Source organism: Protopterus annectens, chromosome 4.part1, assembly GCF_019279795.1.
Source record: "Protopterus annectens isolate FY-2018-M chromosome 4.part1, PAN1.0, whole genome shotgun sequence".
NCBI lineage: Eukaryota > Metazoa > Chordata > Ceratodontiformes > Protopteridae > Protopterus > Protopterus annectens.
Window position 1 is genome coordinate 487,357,209 of NC_056734.1, and position 19,375 is coordinate 487,376,583.

Sequence of the window (19,375 nt, forward strand, 5' to 3'; positions counted from 1 at the left end):
GGCCATCATGGAAGGATATTACGAAGCACCGCAGAGCCAAAGGATGCTCTCCCTCTAGAAAGCAGGTCTAGCTTGTAGTGGTTGATAAAGGTATGAGATGAAGCCCAAGTGGCTGCAGAACAAATATCATCCAAAGGAACTCTAGACTTGAAAGCCGCAGAAGTAGAAATGGAGCGGGTGGAATGAGCACAAACTCCTTCTGGTGCGGGTCTACCCGAGGCTTGATAAGCCAGTAGGATACATTGGGAAATCCAGCGAGATAAAGATACTTTAGAGATAGCTTTCCCTAAGTTAAATTTGGCAAAGGAAACGAACAGCTGGTCAGATTGTCTATGGCCAGCTGTCCTATGAGTATAAAAACAAAGCTGCCTATGAACATCCAATGAGTGCAGCTTGTATTCACCCTTATTTTGATATTTAGGGAAGAAAACCGGTAAATTTATGGATTGGTTTATGTTGGTTTGTGATGCTATCTTGGGAAGAAAGGAGGGATTGATCCTGAGGTACACTCTGTCAGGGTGAAAAATCAGGTATGGAGGCTTCACAGAAAGAGCCTGAAGTTCTGACACTCTTTTCACTGAAGTAATGGCTACAAGGAGTGCTGTTTTCCATGACAAGAATTTGAGATCCACTGAAGCAGCAGGTTCAAAGGGTGGAGCAGTCAAGGCTTGAAGAACTAAAGTAAGATCCCATGGGGGTACGGCTTCTTTTACAGGGGGTCTAAGTAAAAAGGTACCCTTGAGAAAGGTTTTACACAATTTGGCTGACATCAAGGGCCCTGTATCATGTCCCACATGATAATGAGAAATGGCTACCAATTGCACTTTGACAGTTGAACAACTAGCGCCTTCCTGAAAGAGTTCAGTTAGGAAGTCTAAAATGGATGGAAGAGGAGCCGTAAAGGGATCTAGATCATGCGCTCCCAGATCGAAAAACGTTTCCATTTACTGTGATACACTTTCCTGGTGGAGGGCTTATGCGCTGCCACGAGGATGGCTTTGACTGGTGAAGAGATACTGGGAGTCCTAACTAGGAGTGGAACTGGGGCAACCAAGCTGTCAGTTTCAGATTGTCCAGGTTTGGAGTCGGCAAGTCCAACGGATGGGAGATGAGATCGGAATGGGATCTAGAATCCAAGGGTGATTCACAAGGTGAGACCACAGGTAAGGGAACCAAATTTGTCGAGGCCAGAATGGGGCAATGAGAATCATCTTGCTCCCCAACCGCGAGGCTTTCTGTAGGAGTTGTATCATCATTGGAAGAGGAGGATAGGCATAGAGTAGACCGGGTGGCCAAGTATGCACCAGAGCGTCTCTTGGAGATTCCCCTGGTGGGGGGATTAGAGCGAAGAAATTGTCGCATTTGGCGTTTGGAGATGCAAAAAGAACGCAGCAGGGTTGCCCCCATGTTGCGAATATCTGCTTCGCTACTAGAGGATTGAGAGACCACTCGTAAGGGGTAAGAAGGGTGCGGCTGAGCTTGTCCGCTAGGATGTTGGTCCTCCCCGGAATGTGCGTTGCAGTCAGAAAGCGGTTGGTGGAGATCGCCCATTCCCACACTCTCATGGCTTCGCGGCAAAGAGGATAAGATCTGGTTCCCCCCTGTTTGTTGATATACCAGACCACTGACATGTTAATCGTTCCTGCGGGGAGGAAGCTCTGAAGTGCTTGCAATGCCAACCGCACCGCTCTCATCTCCAAAACGTTGATATGCAGGGAGGTCTCTGTATCGTTCCACGTGCCTTGGACTGTCCTGCCTGAATAATGCCCCCCCCCACCCGAGGCAGGAAGCGTCCGTGGTCACCGTGGCGATAGGGGGAGAGGTGCAGAAGGGACGGCCCGTATGGAAGTTCGATGCTTGGAGCCACCATAGTAGCGCCCTTCTGCAAGCCTTGCTTATAGCAATGGGATGGTGGAGAGGAAGGGATAGGAAGGACCATTGCACTAACAGAGTCCATTGCAGGACTCGTATGTTCAAACGGGCGCATGGAAGGAGTGTAATCGCTGCCGCCATGGAGCCTAGTGCCCTCAGGATCAATTCCGCTGGTGAAGCCTCTGAATGAAGGATAGCCCGCACATGAAGTTGTAGGTTTCTGATTCTCTCGGCAGTTAGGAAGGCTCGCAAATCTCTGGTGTCTATTCTGGCGCCTATGAATTCTATGATCTGTGTTGAAGCCAGTAGAGATTTGCCGACATTGATAGTAATGCCTAGTTGTGGGGCTAGATGGAGAAAGAAGTCTCCGGCCAAGCCAAGTAGATGCCTTGTTGGTGCGGTCAGGAGCCAGTCGTCCAGGTACGGGAAGACCTGAATTCCCTGGAGTCTCAGGTGGGCTGCAATCACTGCTAACACTTTGGTGAACACCCTGGGGGCTGTGGTGAGGCCAAAAGGAAGGACCCTGAAATGGTAGTGACTGGCTCCCAGCCGGAAGCGAAGGAACCTCCTGGATCGTTTGTCCATTAAGATGTGGTAATACGCATCCTTGAGGTCTATAGAGCACATCCAATCGTTCTCCCTCAAAAGGGGGAGGATAGATTGAAGAGTGACCATTCAGAATTTTTCCTTGGTTACTGACAGGTTCAAGCGGGAAAGGTCTAGGATGGGTCTCAGATCCCCCGTCTTTTTTGGCACCAAAAAGAACCTGGAGTAGAACCCTAATCCGAGCTGGTCTTGGGGGACGGGCTGGATGGCTCTTTTTCTTAGCAGCTGCTGTATTTCTGCGGCCTCCCTCTGATCAGGTGGTACATCGGGGAGGTTCTTGGATTGGGGGAGATGAAGTATTGGTATTTTGTACCCTCTGGATATGATGTGAAGCACCCAGCGGGCTGTTGTGATGGACTCCCATGCCGCTAGATGTTTTGAAAAACGCCCCCCGACTGCCTCCAGAGTGGAACAGCCGGGCAACCCCTCAGGGCTGCTGCGCGGGCCGCTGAGAGAAAGGTTCTCTGGACCCAAAGTTTCTCGGAGCCCCTCTACCCCTGGGGTGACGTCCTCCCTGTCCACCTCTGCCACGGTAGGACTGGTTGTCCGGAGCTGGTTGGGAATGTTGTGATTTCCGGAACCAGATCTTCTTCTGACCCTTTTGGTTCCTTGAAAAGGACCGCTGGGGAGCAGAGAAGCGGACTCCGATGGCAGACAACGTCTTCCCGTCCTTCTCACTCTGGACAAGTGTCTCGCGAACTGTTTTGCCAAATAGGGCAGAACCATCAAAGGGGGCGTTCGCGAAGGACGCTTTAAAGGGCTCCGTAAAGTCGCAATGACGGAGCCAGGCCTGACGTCTCATGACTAGGCCTGCTCCGCTAGCCCTAGCGGCAACCTCTGTGGCGTGGGACAACAGCCGCATAGATCTGTTTGAAATAGATCACAGAGTGGCCATTCGGGTGGAGTACAATTGTTTATCCTCCTCCGACATGGACTCGGGGGGGGGGGGGGGGTGCAGCGTATTCTTTGATAAGATCCCGCTGCATCCTGATGACATGTGCCATATAGTTCAGAGACTTTACTGAGAAGATCGCTGAACTAAAGACTCGCTTCCCTAAGCGATCCATCAAATGGGACTCTCTGCTCGGTGGATGGACTGAGGGACTCTCCTGAGCCAATTCCCTCTTTGTGGCTGTCGCCGTCAACATGGCATCTACAGGGGGGCCCTTACTCCAATGTGACCGGTCTGAGGGGGGGCTAAGAATCCTATCCGTTCGCTTCGGTATTGGCTCCACGGTGTCCGGATCCTTCCACGCCCTGGTGGTAATGAGGTCTACCAGGGGGTCGGCTGGAGGGGACACCCAGGAGGTAGACTGGCCTGCCTCGAATGCCTCCAGAAACACGGACTCATCAGAGGAAGACTTAGGGGCAGACCACCCACCTCTGATTCTCAGCATCTCCATGATGTCTCTAAAGGAGACATCCTCAGGGGGCGATCTTGGGGAGCCTTCCCCTTCCTCCAAGTCCGTGTCCTCGGTTAAGGACTCGGGAGTCCACGTGCCTCCTTTTGCACTTATGCTTGCGGGGAGCTTCCTCGGGGGGACTGTCCGAGGAGGCCTCGCCAGCAACATCTTGTTCCAATGGAACTATCTGTGATATCGAAGCAGGCTGTCCCTTTGACCGGGTGATGGAAGCCTGGCCCAGCAGAGAGGGAGTGCAGGGAGGAGTCGATGCAAAGACCGGGGGTCCGGATGCTCTCAACAGAGCCCTCTCCACAACATCGAATGCCGAGGGAGAGCCACTCTCCAATGGATCCAAAAGTCGGCTCCCACTCGGATCCGATTAAAGGATCGGAGCCGGCGCCGAGACCGTCGGATCTGAGGGACCAGAGTGCTCTGACCTGGATGGAGCCGAAGGCACACTGAATCCACCGGATCCGAAGCTCGGACCACGGCTCCGAGAGGTCGGATCCGACAGGCTCGAGGGCAGGGTCGGATCCGAAGTACCAAGTACTGTCGGCGCCGACCCACCCCCGGCTCCAAGGCTGCTCAGCTCCGAGCGCTCCGAACCCGGGTAGCGGGTCGGAGAAGGAGCAATTGGGTGGAAAAAAGGTGTCGAGCTCCCCCCCTGAGGGGGGGGAGGCAAGAGCACTCCCATCTGCAGCTGGGCCTGGATGAACCTTCGCATCATCCGGTCCAAGTCTGCATCTGATAAACTGAAGGTAGATCTCGAGGAGGCCACCGAGGCAGGCCTGGAATGCCGCCTCGATGACCTCGACGGAGATCGGGTCTCCTCCTCCTCAGGCCCCGGGGAGAAAGAAGGGGATCGGAGCCGAGGGGGAGGAGACCTAGAAGCAGTGGAGGGAGAAGCCCGCTTAGCTGGCGGGGCCGAAACAGAGGTCTCGGCCCGCCGCTTGTGGTGCTTCTCCCTCCGTTTCTCCCTCCTGGCCTCCCTGTCCTCCGACACTTTAGCGGGCGTTTGAGTCCCAGTCGGAGGCAGGGGGGCAGGAGTGGCAGCCACCACAGGCTGTGGTGGAGCCACAGGAGCAGCAGAGGTAGCGGAGGCCAAAGCCGAATCCGGGGGTAGAAGTCCCACCAGGACCAGCTTCGACCTCCATTCTTTCAGTGCCCTGGGGTTGAACGCTGCACAGATAGTACAGCCCGAGGTGAGGTGTTCAACCCCAAGGCACCGAACGCACCGAGTGTGGCCATCAGCCGGGGAGAGCTTATGGCCACACTCGGTACATTTAGAAAATATGGCTTTTGGGGCCTCAGCCATTCCTTTTTTTTTTTTTTTAAACTAAAAAAAAGAAAAACAACTACACACACACACAGGCCCCAAAAGACACGCAACAAACACTCACACACTAGCGACCAGCGAAGGGAGGGTACTAATTAAAAAATAAGGAACCTAACTCAGACATACTTTAAAAGTATTAATTTAAACTAAAAAAGAAATTCCTGACGAAAAGTACTTAGAAAAAGGTAACTTTTTCCTCACTTATCTGAAGAGCTCAAAAAGGATCCAGCCATCACAAGCGCGGCAAACTAGATCTGAGGTCATGGAGGGTTAGCAGGGGATTATGGGTGAAGGGAGGAGCTAGGAGCTCGGATCCATTAGCTTGAAACAAGTTGCCGGCTCGGATCCGATATCGGATCCGTAACCCACAGGTTGCTGACAAATGAACATCCTACTTCAGATCTACAGTTAATAAATAATGTTTTAAGTATTAGCTTGAGGTGGGGCTGTCTAGATTCAAAAATATGTTTGATAAATCTAAGAAGCATGCTATCAGGGTAGTCAGTAAATTCCTTGTTAAACTATTTCCCTTTAGTAAGCATCCAACAGAGCAACCCACTTACAGATAGAGTAGAAGGGGATTTCCATGCTAAACTATATGGATTTGTGCTACCACCAATGCTTGAAGCAACCAGAGAAAACATTTACATTCTGGAGGGTAAGTTGTTTACAGGAGACCTGCCCATAAAAGAGTTTTGGAGCATGTCAGAGATTCATTTAAAAATGATGCCAACCAGGGTGTGAAAATTTACCATGGATATATATATATATATATATATATATATATATATATATATATATATGTATATGTATATATATATGTACACACATATATATATACACATACACACACACACACTAGTATGTGGGGATTTATATGATTGCATAGTATGGTGCTTCTCATTGCTTGAAAGAGTGCAGGGGGCCCAGAAAATATAATAATAATAAAAAAGTATGTAGACAATAGCTGTAACAGTTTGTATATAATAGGCTACATTTTTATTAGACTGATGGTCTCATCTGCTTTAATCTTCCTCATTGTTGGAGAGTATGGGCATTTTTATACAAGTTATTAATGCCAGAGTACTGAAACTGCAACAGTCACTGGCAACAAAAATATAATTTACCCACAGAAGGTGAATATTGTGGTGTGCTGTGATTTTTTTTATAGTACCTATTTGTGGATATTGTTCCAAGATGACAACATACCCAAGAGGATGATCTTTATCATGTTATGCTTCTTTTGAGTGGTATGCCCAGCAGGAGGGAGGGGTCTGAGCCAACTGGGCCAGAGGTTTATTGGCTCATTTAACTGGAAAACTGATTACCAGGACTATGATAAAGTCAAAACGGTATTACTTACCTGTGCTGGTGTTACCTCAGAGACACAAGCTCAAATAAGTAGTACATCTTTTTATAACAGGGTGATAAGGTCACAGCTTTCTTCTTAAAGTGTTTGATTACTCTGTGGTTAGAACTTGAGGTTCAACATAAAAATAAAATTTAAGAAGTGGTAACAGCTGATTAATTTAAAATAACTTTGCTTATTGCTTTAAGAAAGTGGGTTTGTCAAACTGACTCTAAAGACTGAAAGTTTTGTTACTGTGTTACAAAGGTTGTTATGCTGTGAAACTGTGTATAAAACTGAGCAGTCTAGAACTGTACTAAACCTACGTCAAATGTTGGTAACAAAACCAAAGGTAACCACTGTAGTCATAAGCTCCATTTTAAACATGTAAAAAAGATCATATAGCAAGATTTAGTACTAACTGTAGTAACACTTATAGTGAAAGCTGTATCCTCTGAAAAGCATGCTACTAACAACATGACTATTGAATCTGGTAAATTATCTGCTAGAATGATTGAGACTGCATATTGTTATTTTCCTACTCAAAATTAAGTATTTTCATATCACAGAATTAAGTAAGTGCAATGTCTTAATGGTGGGGAGCTGAAAGAAATACGTGACTCGGGCAGTATGTTCACAAGGCCAGTTTGTAGGATGAAAGGAAACCCTTACTAACAAAGTGGTTGAAGTAGTATGTATTTATGGAAATAAGAGACATTATATCATTACTCAGAAATACAAATTGTAGTGTGTTCATACTGTTAATGTAGTACCCAGATTAAGACATGGCATGAGAAGAGGAAAAGATTTTCTCAATCTTAAAGAGTTGTGAAAGCAATAAGAAGGTAGTCCTTTTGGTAAGCTTCATCAAGGTGAGAAGGGGAACCTGCACGTAAATAAGCCAACAGATGTCCCTACCTGCTATAGAAGAAAAGGGGGTGGGGTTCAGCCACTAGACACATTCATTAGAGTGGATGAATCCAACAAAGATCAAGGCGTACTGTTAGAAATCTCTAAAGCACAACAAAGTTGGCTAGAGACATAGGAAGAGAACATACTCTGCTTAAAGAGTTATTTAAGCATACACCTATAATGATAAGTCTACAGTAGTATAAATGAGAGAAACAGGCATAACAAAATAGTGCAGCCTGCTGTGACAGAGCATCTTGCAAGAGCTGAATCAGTCAACGGAAGTGCCCTACTCATTAAGATATTGCAGCCTGAAAGCTGCCTGAAAGTCTTGCAAAGCTAATACTAGAAGTGTCATTGCAACCTGACATTATTACATAGTAGAGAGTAAAGGTTTTATTACAGCCTGCAGATGTTGCATGGAGTGGAAGTGATTAGCTAAACTGGAGATAGGGAATTGCTGTCTGACAGATTGTATTCTAATGGAGTGATGTTAGAAAGTATGGAAAATGTAGCACTTGAGCTGAATTGATGTTAGAAAGTATGGAAATTGTAGCACTTGAGCTGAATTCTAAACTTTCTCAAGCTGAGACAACAAGCTCCAGAAACTGAGAATTATGAGCAGGAAGTGGGTATTGAGATGAAGAAGAAATGTAACGATAGGTCACATTTCACCAAGTAGTTAAAAAGAGAGACAGAAAGAAAGACCTGGTCAATGCTGAAAACCAGCTTCTGTCAGTACAAGACATGAACACAAGTGAAGGCTTAGGCAATAGGTATTGATAAATAAGAAAAATGTAAAATTAAAGACAAATGTGTTTCAGTTTAACATTTCTAGAGGAAAAGCAACCCAGAGAATAAAAATAAATTGAAAGGGTGGTTAGACAGAGAGAAAGCACTTTGCCCATTTGTTACATTTCTGCCCTATTCCTAGTTCTTTCAGTGATCTGGCATTGATGTGGTACCAAGTTAGAAGCCTTGATGTGAAGTGAAAGAATGTTTTCACAGTTCTCCCTCATTTAGCTGTGCTGTTCATGAGTCACAGTATTGCAGGAATTTAGATTGAAAGCTTTCCTTTGTTGTGAAGCTATGTTGGTTTGTATCCTGAAGCTGGCTGGCATTTAGAAGGCCTCAGGAGTTTATCAGGATCCTCCCTGTCATATTTCCTGATACAGCTTTCAGGCTAATTGACTTGTAGTTGTTCAGACGACTACAGCTACTTCCCTTGATCAACTAAAGATGTTATCCAGTCGTATGGCGATACCTCACTGTTTAGAGATATTTTTGAGAGTGGTTTTGCTAGAGTATTTTTGTAGATTTTTGAATACTCTGAATGGAATGCCATTGAGGGCTTGTGCTTTCCTCTCCTAGATGCTTATCAATTTTTCTGCCTTTTTCTTCTTTGTTGATGTATCTACCTCACACCTTTTTCTCCCATCTTCCCTTCTCAACACATAACTGTTCGCCGTTTTTCTTTTGTGATTACTTATATAAAGAACTTTAGCACTCCTGAATCTGTTAAATAAGACTTCAGTGCTGTAAAGAGCCTTCTTAAAGTAATAGACAAACTTAACAACAGAGATATGAGAATGTTTCTTTCAGTTTAGCAGTCTTAAGATTTTGTATTAGATGTGGCTTCCTTCTGGCTTTTTAGGGTTCTACCACTGTGAACTAATGTTTACTGAAGATTATATGGCAGAGTACCCAGATACAAGAGTGTTTTTTACCCTGAGTAAGCCCCTGTGTGGTGGAAGTTAAAAGTTTGTTGTGCTTTGAGCATTGTGATGCAAGTAAATCCTTCAAATCACTCATGTTTAAAGAGTTTTTTTTCTCTCAAAATCGTATTTTGCACTGAAATATCTGCAGTTTCTGTGAAGTTGTGAATTTCTGTTTAATGCTATTTAATTCAGTTTTATTCTAGTTTGCCTGCTGCAGTTAGTGTTAACCACCAAATGGCAGATTGCATGACTTTACTATGAAAAGCAAGAAAACGACTGAAAGTTTTATTATTTTATTGATCATAGATATTTTTACACAGGTGACAACATGCTCACTGCTATCTCAGTAGCCAGAGATTGTGGTATGATTCTTCCCCAAGACAAAGTGATTGTTGCAGATGCAGTACCTCCAAAAGATGGGCACGTTGCTAGAATAAATTGGCAGTATGCAGATAAACCTACCTCATCTGACTCATTTGACATAAATGCAGAGGTAAGGGAAAAATTATCCGGGGAAGCAAAAGCATGTGGGAAACTGTCTGTACATAATCCTTTCCTAAGATTTCACAGTGCTGGCTTATTTTATATCTAAGCAATGCAAGTCGTAAACTATTCAAGAGTTAAAATTCGATGTGGTAGATGCAGATGATGGATTCTTCTCCACTGTAAACTGACTGCTCCATTTAATGACAAAAAAATGGTGTCACCACAGAAAATGCACAAGACCTGCACTTCCTGATTAAGTTAAAATCTTAAGGACAAAGTAACATGACAAAGCTTACATTTATTTACTTATTTCTACATTGATGTCCAACTCTTCCTGTTGATAAATCCCTCTGAGACACCTTCAGTGAGATTAAGTTCTGAGTTAGTATATTGTGTTTTAAGTTTGTCTGATTTTTTTGGTTTGTCTGATTTTTTTGGTATGCTTGTGACTGCAAGAAAATAGGTATGAAAATACAGAAAAATAGTCCTGTTTGAAAGCAGTGTGGTGCTCATTCTGTTTATTTACCTAGTAACCCAGGAAATTACTAGTTCTAATTTCTGTAAGAGTAAGATTCATGCATGCATTTACTTGACAAAAACAAATTCTTTCAATCCTGAGATGCCTGCATGATTGAAAAAAAGCTGCGCTGCTACAGTCTAAAATTTCAGTTTCCTTGACATGCATCAATATTTTAGTTAGACTAATAAAGTTTCCAGGGTGCAGGGACAGAGTCAACGCCATTGTGGAGTGTGATTTAGTTGTCATTATATCTGATGCTGACAGTGTGTTTAGTAACCTTGTATCTGCTAGATTCTAGCTTTCTGATATTTCTTTAATTCTGTGCTGTCTCACTCAAAGCTCCTTATGGCTCAGCTTTATCAGTGGGATCACAGTGAGAACTAGTACAGGAAGTATTAAAACAGAAATAGCAGTTAATTTAGAACTTGGTTGTTTAATCGTCCTGTGGTTAATCGGAAAGTATATAGACAATGTGAGCTATTAGGTGAGAACTATTAAATATTTTGATTTTGTGGTCTACTTGATGATGTTAAAATTAATTTTAAATGTTGCTTCTTATCCCAGACACAGCCAGATTGGCAAAGAAAAGCATTCATTCAGGATAACAATAAATGACTCGTGATTTTATTGTGCCAGGACTTCAGCATTTGAGAAATGTGCCCACATCCCTTTCCTTCGTAAATCATAAAAGCAACATTATGCAAGAAATGTCCCTTTTATCCTGTACCATATATTATACTGTGAAGATGTCAGCCATAGGATACGTCTGGCAACCAGGTGGATGAAACATACCTATTATATACTTTTTACTGAAGTAAAATGTAGTATTTTATACAAGGAAGAAATAGTTGACAGCTAGCAGTTATGCAGTCTGTTACCTAATAACTCATCTAGTCTCATTCTACAAAATTTGATGAAGTCATCCTTATTTTTTTTCACAGCTACTACCGGCTTCTATTGCCAGTCTTTCCTCAGTGCTCCTTCTCACCCCAGGGAGTTGACAGATCTTGTGGGGGTACGCTGGACATGTCCTTTGGCATCTTGAGTCTTGTTCCTCCAAACAGAAAGACCTTCTTAGTGATGGACTATGAAAAATTGGGGGAAGGGAACAGGGAAGATGCAAGATAATTGTATTGCAGCTGTCTGGGTTTTTCAGTTAAGCTGTCCCCACAAAGGTATTAGGCTTACGTGACCAAGGTAGGCATGCAGTGATGCTGTAAGGAAAACATCTTCCCTTACATGATTACATATCACTCTTTGCCTGTCACTTAACTGCAGCATCAGCAATCCTCATAACCCTGATATCCCCATTGTCCTAACACATTCCCATACTCTCCCTCCTGGAATCTCGTATTATTCCTCTTCCTACTAACCAGCTTTTCTGGGCTGAACCGCTTATTAAACTTGGGTCACCTGAATCATAGTCAGGACTTTATCCTTGTATGCCAGTGGAGCTGACTGTGAATGAATCTTTATTTGATAAAAATGCAGACAGTCAACATGGGGTTTTGTCATACTTAACTGTCCTATTCAAAGAAAAGGCAGACACTGGTAGACAAACAGAACACTTCTTTAATCTTTTTATCACAAAGACTTTTTCAGACTAAGTAAAAGCCAACTTTTTGACACTATTGCACAATAAAAAGGTATAGCCACGTTATCTTAAAACGTTTATCACATGATTTGGTTCACATGAATCAAAATAGCTGAAGTTAACAAAACATGCTAAAAATGGCAACACAAATATAAACAAACAAATGAGTGAGCCCCTTTTTCCACAATACACATAAATAAATTAAATAAAATAACGGAGGTATCTGGTGTTAAAAAAATATATATATATATCTATGGGTCTATGTTAAAACATCGAAAGTGCAGTTCATCGAACTGCACTTTCACAAACCCACTTTAGCGAAAGTGCATAACATCGAACATCCACTTTCGCTAAAGTAAAAAAAAAAAAGTAAAAAATACACACAAAAAAATGTAAACACTACTATGCTACTTTAATATTCTAACTCCTAGATCACACTACAGTGGGGAAAAAGGGAATATTCCCTTATTCCCACTGTACCGCAATCTCCACAAAAGATTTGTTAGTTGTACATCAGCAGAATATGTTGATGTACAACTAACAAAACACGCAAACTGCATGTTTTTTCGTTTTTTACTTTGTTTTAGCGAAAGTGCATATTCGATGTTATGCATTTTCGCTAAAGTCAGTTCGTCAAAGTGCAGTTCGATTAACTGTATTTTCGACGTTCTGACAAGGACCCATATATATATATATATATAGATATATATATATATATAGATATATATATATAGATATAAATATATATATATATATATATAGATATATATATATATATAGATATATATATAGATATAGATATAGATATATATATAGATATAGATATAGATATATATATATATATATAGATATAGATATATAAATTCACATTTTCCTTTAAGCTCAGTGACCTGTATGCCTCCAGAACAATTTACCATCCATACTCCAGTCAAGGGCTGTCTTTCTGTCACCCCCCTCTGTTATCATTTGTCAGGGAGTACAAAACATAAATTTCTTGTACTCATCATATTGTTTGGTATGCCTATAGAGTACAGTATTAGTCATGGTCTTATTTTTAATAGTGTAGAAATGTTCATAGATGTGATTCCTGAGTTTTCTAGCAATGTTACCTTTGTAGAAGGAATCACTTGAAATGTAACATTGATCATAAAATCTGATGCACAAGTAAAAGTTCCTAGAAATCTGTATGTTTCTATCTCATCACTAAACAGTACACAAATACATCAAATCAAGTCAATAGCACTGATTTCCTAGGTGTCATCACTGAACATAAGCTACATTTTGATAAAGCTATAGACTGTCACATGCAAAAATCTCGGAAAAAAAATAGACATGCTGTAAAAATGTAATTGCTCTTTCTTGGAAACAGCAAAGTCAGGCACCACTCAAACTGCCCTGATGCCTAGCCCTACTGTACTCTTCATCCATTCTAACCAACATTACCAAAACATATTGTTACAAACTTGAGCAAGCCAATACTAAAACTGGCTTATGTTCAGCCAGTACTACCAACTGAACTCATCACTGTTCTGCTGTACAAAATATTAACTGTCTAGAACTAAAAACATTTTAGTTTTCAACCAGCCAAACACAGTGCACAAACAAAATACAAGTTATTCCATCACCTTATTTAATCACTAGGTATTAGAGCCCTGGCCCAACCTGGTAGAAGTCACAAATCCCAGTAATCACTGCACTGATTCTCTTTACTTTGTCTAAGTAGCTAAACTATGGAAAAATATTGTGCCAATCTAAGAGAAGAGCAAACCTTCCCATATCTCTCTACTACCTAAAAACGGAGATTGAGTTGAACAAACACTGTAACCCTAGCTCAAAAGTCAGCATGGTGAATACCACCATACCTGAAAAAAAAACACTGAATGCCAAAACTCCCTGCCACTCTGGATCCAAGATAAAGTGCTAACATGAGTCCGGATGGGGGGCAAGTTCTGACAGTCGGTAATGTCAGTATTCAACATTCTGACTGTCAGTGTGCAGAGTTCACATAAATCGATCACCTGAGTCTTGAGCATATAATTGCAAACCTCTAAAACATATCTTGCCAGAAAATGGTACTGCAGTTTCACCTGTCTTAAACCTCTATTTAACTTAAATTTTGGATGTGAAATACTTTCTCCAACAACAACAGTTACATATGGTACAGCAAGTTTGAAACATTAGGTGGAGGCATAGCCAGCCTTAGGCATAGGCCACCTAGGCGACCGCCTAGGGCGCCGCTGTAGCAGGGGCACTTTTCCAGTATTTATTTGGTGTAGGTAGACTAGGATGGGGGCACCAGATGGTGTGGTGGGGGGCGCCGTGGAGCCCTTTTGCCTAGGGAACCAGTTGACCTAAGGCCACTCCTGGGTGGAGGAACTATTTTGAAACAAATAGCCCATTTTCTAAGTACAATAATGCCCTCCAGTATTGGAAAGACACACCACCTGTGATGTCACGTCTCACAGCACCCCTGGAGTGACTGTTAATTCCCTGATGATTACAACCTTCTCAGGCATTATTGCTTGCTTAAAATGTTAGAGCTATAGTATCGCTTTCATATGTAGTTGAAGTCTAAGTATACATGAGCTTGCTTTGGTGAAGATACTGTAGTTTAATGTGAAGTCATATAACTTGAAAAAGAAGGAATAGAGACGTTTCTTGCTTTTTACATTTTTTTCTGTTTTCCCTAAGTTTGTGTGACCTCAGAGGTGATCTAAATAGATTAGGGTTGCATAGAAGCACATCCCTCCACTCACACAAAATAGTTCTTTTTCCTTCTGTATTATTTTGTACTGTAATTCATGGAGATGACAGATTTTAATTAAGTCACTGTTACTGTCACTGTTGCAGTAGCCTGAGCTGTATGGAATGTCTGGCCAGTATCCAAATCTTTAGGGCACCTTCCTTGTATCTGTACTTCTGATAAAGCACAAGAGAATGGTGATATAAACTAGACACGCAGGCATCAAAAATCAGAACCTTATTACCATTGAAGCTAACAGTAAGTTTCATTCTTCACTGCATTTTCAGTGATTCAGTGATTAGCTAGTTTTGAAAAGCTGACATAAGTAAATCCTTCCTAATTTTCTGTGAAAGTGTTGTTTTTTCTACTTATGCCTAGGAGAAAAGTGAATGTGCTTGTGTGGATGACAAATCCCTTATAAGGATCTCCACGCAGCCTATCATTTTTGTTTAGGTAAGGAACACCATGTCTACTTATACTCAGTTTATCATTCAATCTTAAAACCCTGAACAAGCCAGTGGAGTTTTCACAGTATTTACTGAATTATATGCAACAGAGTCCAGAAGGTTTAGCATTTTTGGAAATGTTTGCATAGGTATTTTTATACCCCAAGACAACAAAGAATTTTTCCTCATGTAGGTAGCAAATGTTGGAGGTGTGATAGAGAAGAAAGAGATAACTGGGAATATGTTTTTTTTGAGTGTAATGATTTGACAGATTAAAAAAAAATCCCTACAGAGTACTCTGTCAGAAACATTTGGGGAACAAATGTAACTAAAGAAATTATTATTTTGAGCTTGGACATAGGATTCACATTTCGTAGACATAATAAGACCTTATTTAAGTTTAATTTTGTTGACTGCCAAAAAAACAATTACTAGAAAATGGAATCAAAATCTAAAACAACTGTATTTCAATTATTGAATATTGTAAAAGAGGTAAAAGTCTGATCTTTAGAAAAGGGAAGGAGAAAATTGCACAGAAATAAATGGAGTTTGTGGGAACAGTATACATAAAATAATGTTCAGGAGGAGGAGTGAGGTTTAATGGAAGGCGTGAATTGAGCAATTTATGTAATATTGGACTAAAAAGCTACTTGTAAAGAAAAACAACATGTAATGTATAATGTGTGTAAATGGAATAAATGTTAATATGTTTTTCTTTCCTATTAATGTATGTGTGCCTGTGTATTAAGTGTTAATTTAATAAACATATTAAAAATATTTATCTCAAGAAAGGATGTCAGTAGGCGTATGCTATGTGCACTATAGTGAACAGTAATTTGTAAGGAAGGGTTGCAGGATCACTAGAAATATGATTATGCATTCTTTCAAATGCCACTGCTAACTAAATCTGATCACTAGGTAAGTGATACTGCTAACGAAAAGACAACCATCTGATACCTGTCACACCTGACAGGTACCTGGAACTATAAGTAACAATACCATGAAAAAATGTATTAAGCTGCTGCCCAGCCAGGGGCATTGCAGTCCTCCACCACACCTCTTTTGTTAACAGCCAGTGTACTGATCACTTGGTGGATGGAAACCAATTTACTGACACTAACTCAAAGCACCACATCGCACTGATCAACCTAATTTGATGTGACCTGAGTAAGGTAGGGAAGTGCTGCAGCAAGCAGCGAAAAGCATAAGGGTGTTATGAAGCCTTTAAGTGCAGTACTGTATTCTGGGGATAGGTGGGGTGATCACCATCATTTTCCTGTTGCCTGCAGAGGTTGTGCTGCCATGTAACTCAGGAATGATATGCAGAGAAATCCATGGAGATAGAATGTCATTCATAACTGTATTTTTGTCACATTCTGCAAGTAATTTGAGGCAGTACTGTAAGTTGAGCTCCTTTTCAGTCACCCCCACCCCCAATCTTCTGTGTATACGTTTCCAGCAAGACTGGTGCTTAGGACAGGTTATCTTACATAAAAAGGAGAGGCAAAGCTAGATCCCTTATAGCTAAGACAATGAGACATTAGGAGACACTTGTGAAATTTGTAATTCTTTTCCTACCACAGCCAGTCCACAGAATGTGAGAACACTAGTATTTCTCAAATCTTTGGCTTCGTTTCCACATTTTTCGCAGCAGAAAGCGTTAGGGACTTCAGCAAGCATATGCCAAGTACATTGCAGTTTTCATGTGATGGCACCTCCGCGTTTCGTAAAAATCTACTGCCAATCATTAGCGGACCAGAGTTCCGCTGTAGCGACCCCTTATCGGGAAAAGCCGAAAGACAAACAACAACAACTGCAGTGGGTAGTAAACATGGCTGGGATGCCTCTGTGCAGATGTATTTATTTTCTTTGTTGTTTGTTTTATAAATAAAGAAATGCACAATTTCTTTGCTTTAAATAAACATGTAAATAAGTGGTCCTTGGCACTCCATCTGTTTTCTACCCCCCATGACAATTACATGTATGATGTGGTAAAAGTGCTGTGCAACAACTAATTTGTGGAACTTTCAGATCCTTGCATTCCCGTGACCTGTGAAATTCATGGGACAGCAAAGAGCAAAAATCCTAAAAATGTTCAACTGAAGTAGAAGATAGCTGTGAAAAAGCAGCATCAACTAGCAAGTATATGACTTGTTTTCCTTTTTATTCCTAGCAGGAAAATAACTCAACTGCCATTGTTTGCTCAGTATTTTGTTTTTGCATGATTGTGATGTGTGTGGAGTAATTTGCAATACCTTACTGTGTGGCCACTGGTTGTGTGCGATAAAGCTGAAATACATTATACAGCCATTTTTTTTATAACAGTACAAAACGTCTAGGAGTAATGATAGATGATCAGCTCAAGTTTGATCTACATGTATATAATTGCATTAAAAAGACGCACCAAAAACTTGGCCTTCTTTATCGAAACAAAACGTTTCTAACAAACAAAGCAAAAATAACCCTCCCTCATGCATACCTCCTACCTAGCGTATTATAAAGCTGCCAAATTCTTACCAATATTAACTCCACACTACTAACTAAACTAGAATCTACCTACAACAAGGTTGCCAGATTCGCTGCTCACCAAACTTATAAATCACATAATTGTCTTTCACTAAAATACCTGGTTGTAATTACCTCACCATCTTCTACTTTCTCAACTGCAGATAATTCACTCAGTACTATACCTGCAATCCTTCTGCCCAAGCCTATCTCCTCTCATCTCTCAGTAGTCCCCCACTAGTTCTCTACATAGCTCTGACCTAAACCTGCTACAAATATACAAACCTAAGACTAAAATTGACTGCAACCTCTACAGCTACAATCCTACCCTATCATGGAATAAATTACCACTAGAAATCAAGTCCCTTAAACATCCAAACCATTTCAAAACTGCCACTAGAGAATACCTACAAACTCACTGGTCCTGCCACTGCACTCATCCTCGCTGAACCACCCTACTTTCCTACTAATCACTCCACTACCTCTTCCTCTTTTCCTTACTTAATCTCTCAGTTTCACTCACTCTGTTTCTCCATTTCTCATTTCCATTTCTGATGTCACATATCTCGTGAAATAACTACAAACACTATGGAATTTTTTTAGCTGCTTTATTAAAAACTTTTGTATTTTTATTTATGCTTATTATGATTATCCACTATTATTTTCTGTAAAACTGTATTTCGTTGTATGTATACATTGTGATCTGTTGACATCGTTAATTCTAAAATTGTAAAAACTGTGGAGCTTTTGCCCCCAGGCCTCTGCTGAAAAAGGGGCTACTCAGCTCAGTCAGACAAACCCAGTCAACAAATGTAAAATAAATGTAAAATTAAATAAATAAGTAAACAGTCAGATGTCAGAAGTGTACATAGTCAGCTCTCAGTGGTCCCAGATTTCACAGAATGTTGCTGAGTTTTGCTCATATATTTTGAAAGTTCTTAACAGTTGTGGTTTTCTAACAAATTGGTGAAGACTGCTGTCACTAAATTATTGATTCATAGATATTCCAAGACCAATGAGTCTCTTAACAGCTGTCACCTTGCCAATACCCTTTCTCAGGCAACACCTCCTTTCTCCAGGGGGCCATACTAGTGAATCCTGGAGCAATTTTGTTGATACCCATCCAGTTGTCTAGTTTTTGTCTAAAGGAAGGTAGTGAATCATGTACTGCTTAATATTTTTTTATGCCAGAGGTTTGGGTGGTGCTGGGTTGTAAACTTGTCCCTCTTTTAATTTCTCCAAGTCTTTTGGGTTTCAAATACCATGACTGGTGTGGACCCCATTCCCCGGTCAAAGTATGATTAACATTCATGAAATTAGTATTGTTTCAATCTTTGTCAGCCAGAAGTGCTCTTTGCCACATCCGCAATGTGCCCAGTAATGATGCCTTCTGCAATTCATATGGAGTTACATGTATTAGTAACATATCCAAGTACAACTGTAAATTCTTTTTTTATAAGGCCCATTTCACCCACTACTATTAGAACTGTCTGGGTATCCTTCTTTCACATTGCCCTCATTTCAGCCTGCAAATCCTGGTATTTTATGACTTTGTGTCACCCTGTATGTAAGGCTCTGTAGTCACTGGATGTAGCAGTTTCAATGATCAATGCTACTTTTGTCTTCTTTTCATGGACTGCTATATCTGTTTTTCATGTATCTTTTTTTTGAACTGTTGGTAATGGGTGATCCCATATGTTATAAACTTCATTTTCTATAAGGCTTTGTGGCTCATGTTTTCAGTATTTTTCAGCTACTTCAGTATTATAATGTTTTTATAATCCCTAATGCAACAGTCTTGCCACATTATCATGCCTTTCAGTATACAATTATTCTGCCATTTAGTATATGACAGCCAGCAACAAGATGTGCAACCATTTCTAATTTAT

The 19,375-nt window shown here is 41.4% G+C and overlaps 1 protein-coding gene across 1 annotated transcript in view; it reads left to right on the forward strand.

Moving 5' to 3' along the window:
- ATP13A3 (ATPase 13A3) overlaps window positions 1-19,375 on the forward strand; it is a 2,707,264-nt gene that overhangs the window by 1,926,474 nt on the left and 761,415 nt on the right. The window contains exon 22 of the mRNA XM_044070296.1: window positions 9,513-9,685. Coding sequence (XP_043926231.1) covers window positions 9,513-9,685 — 173 coding nt within the window. The remainder of the gene's footprint in view (window positions 1-9,512; window positions 9,686-19,375) is intronic.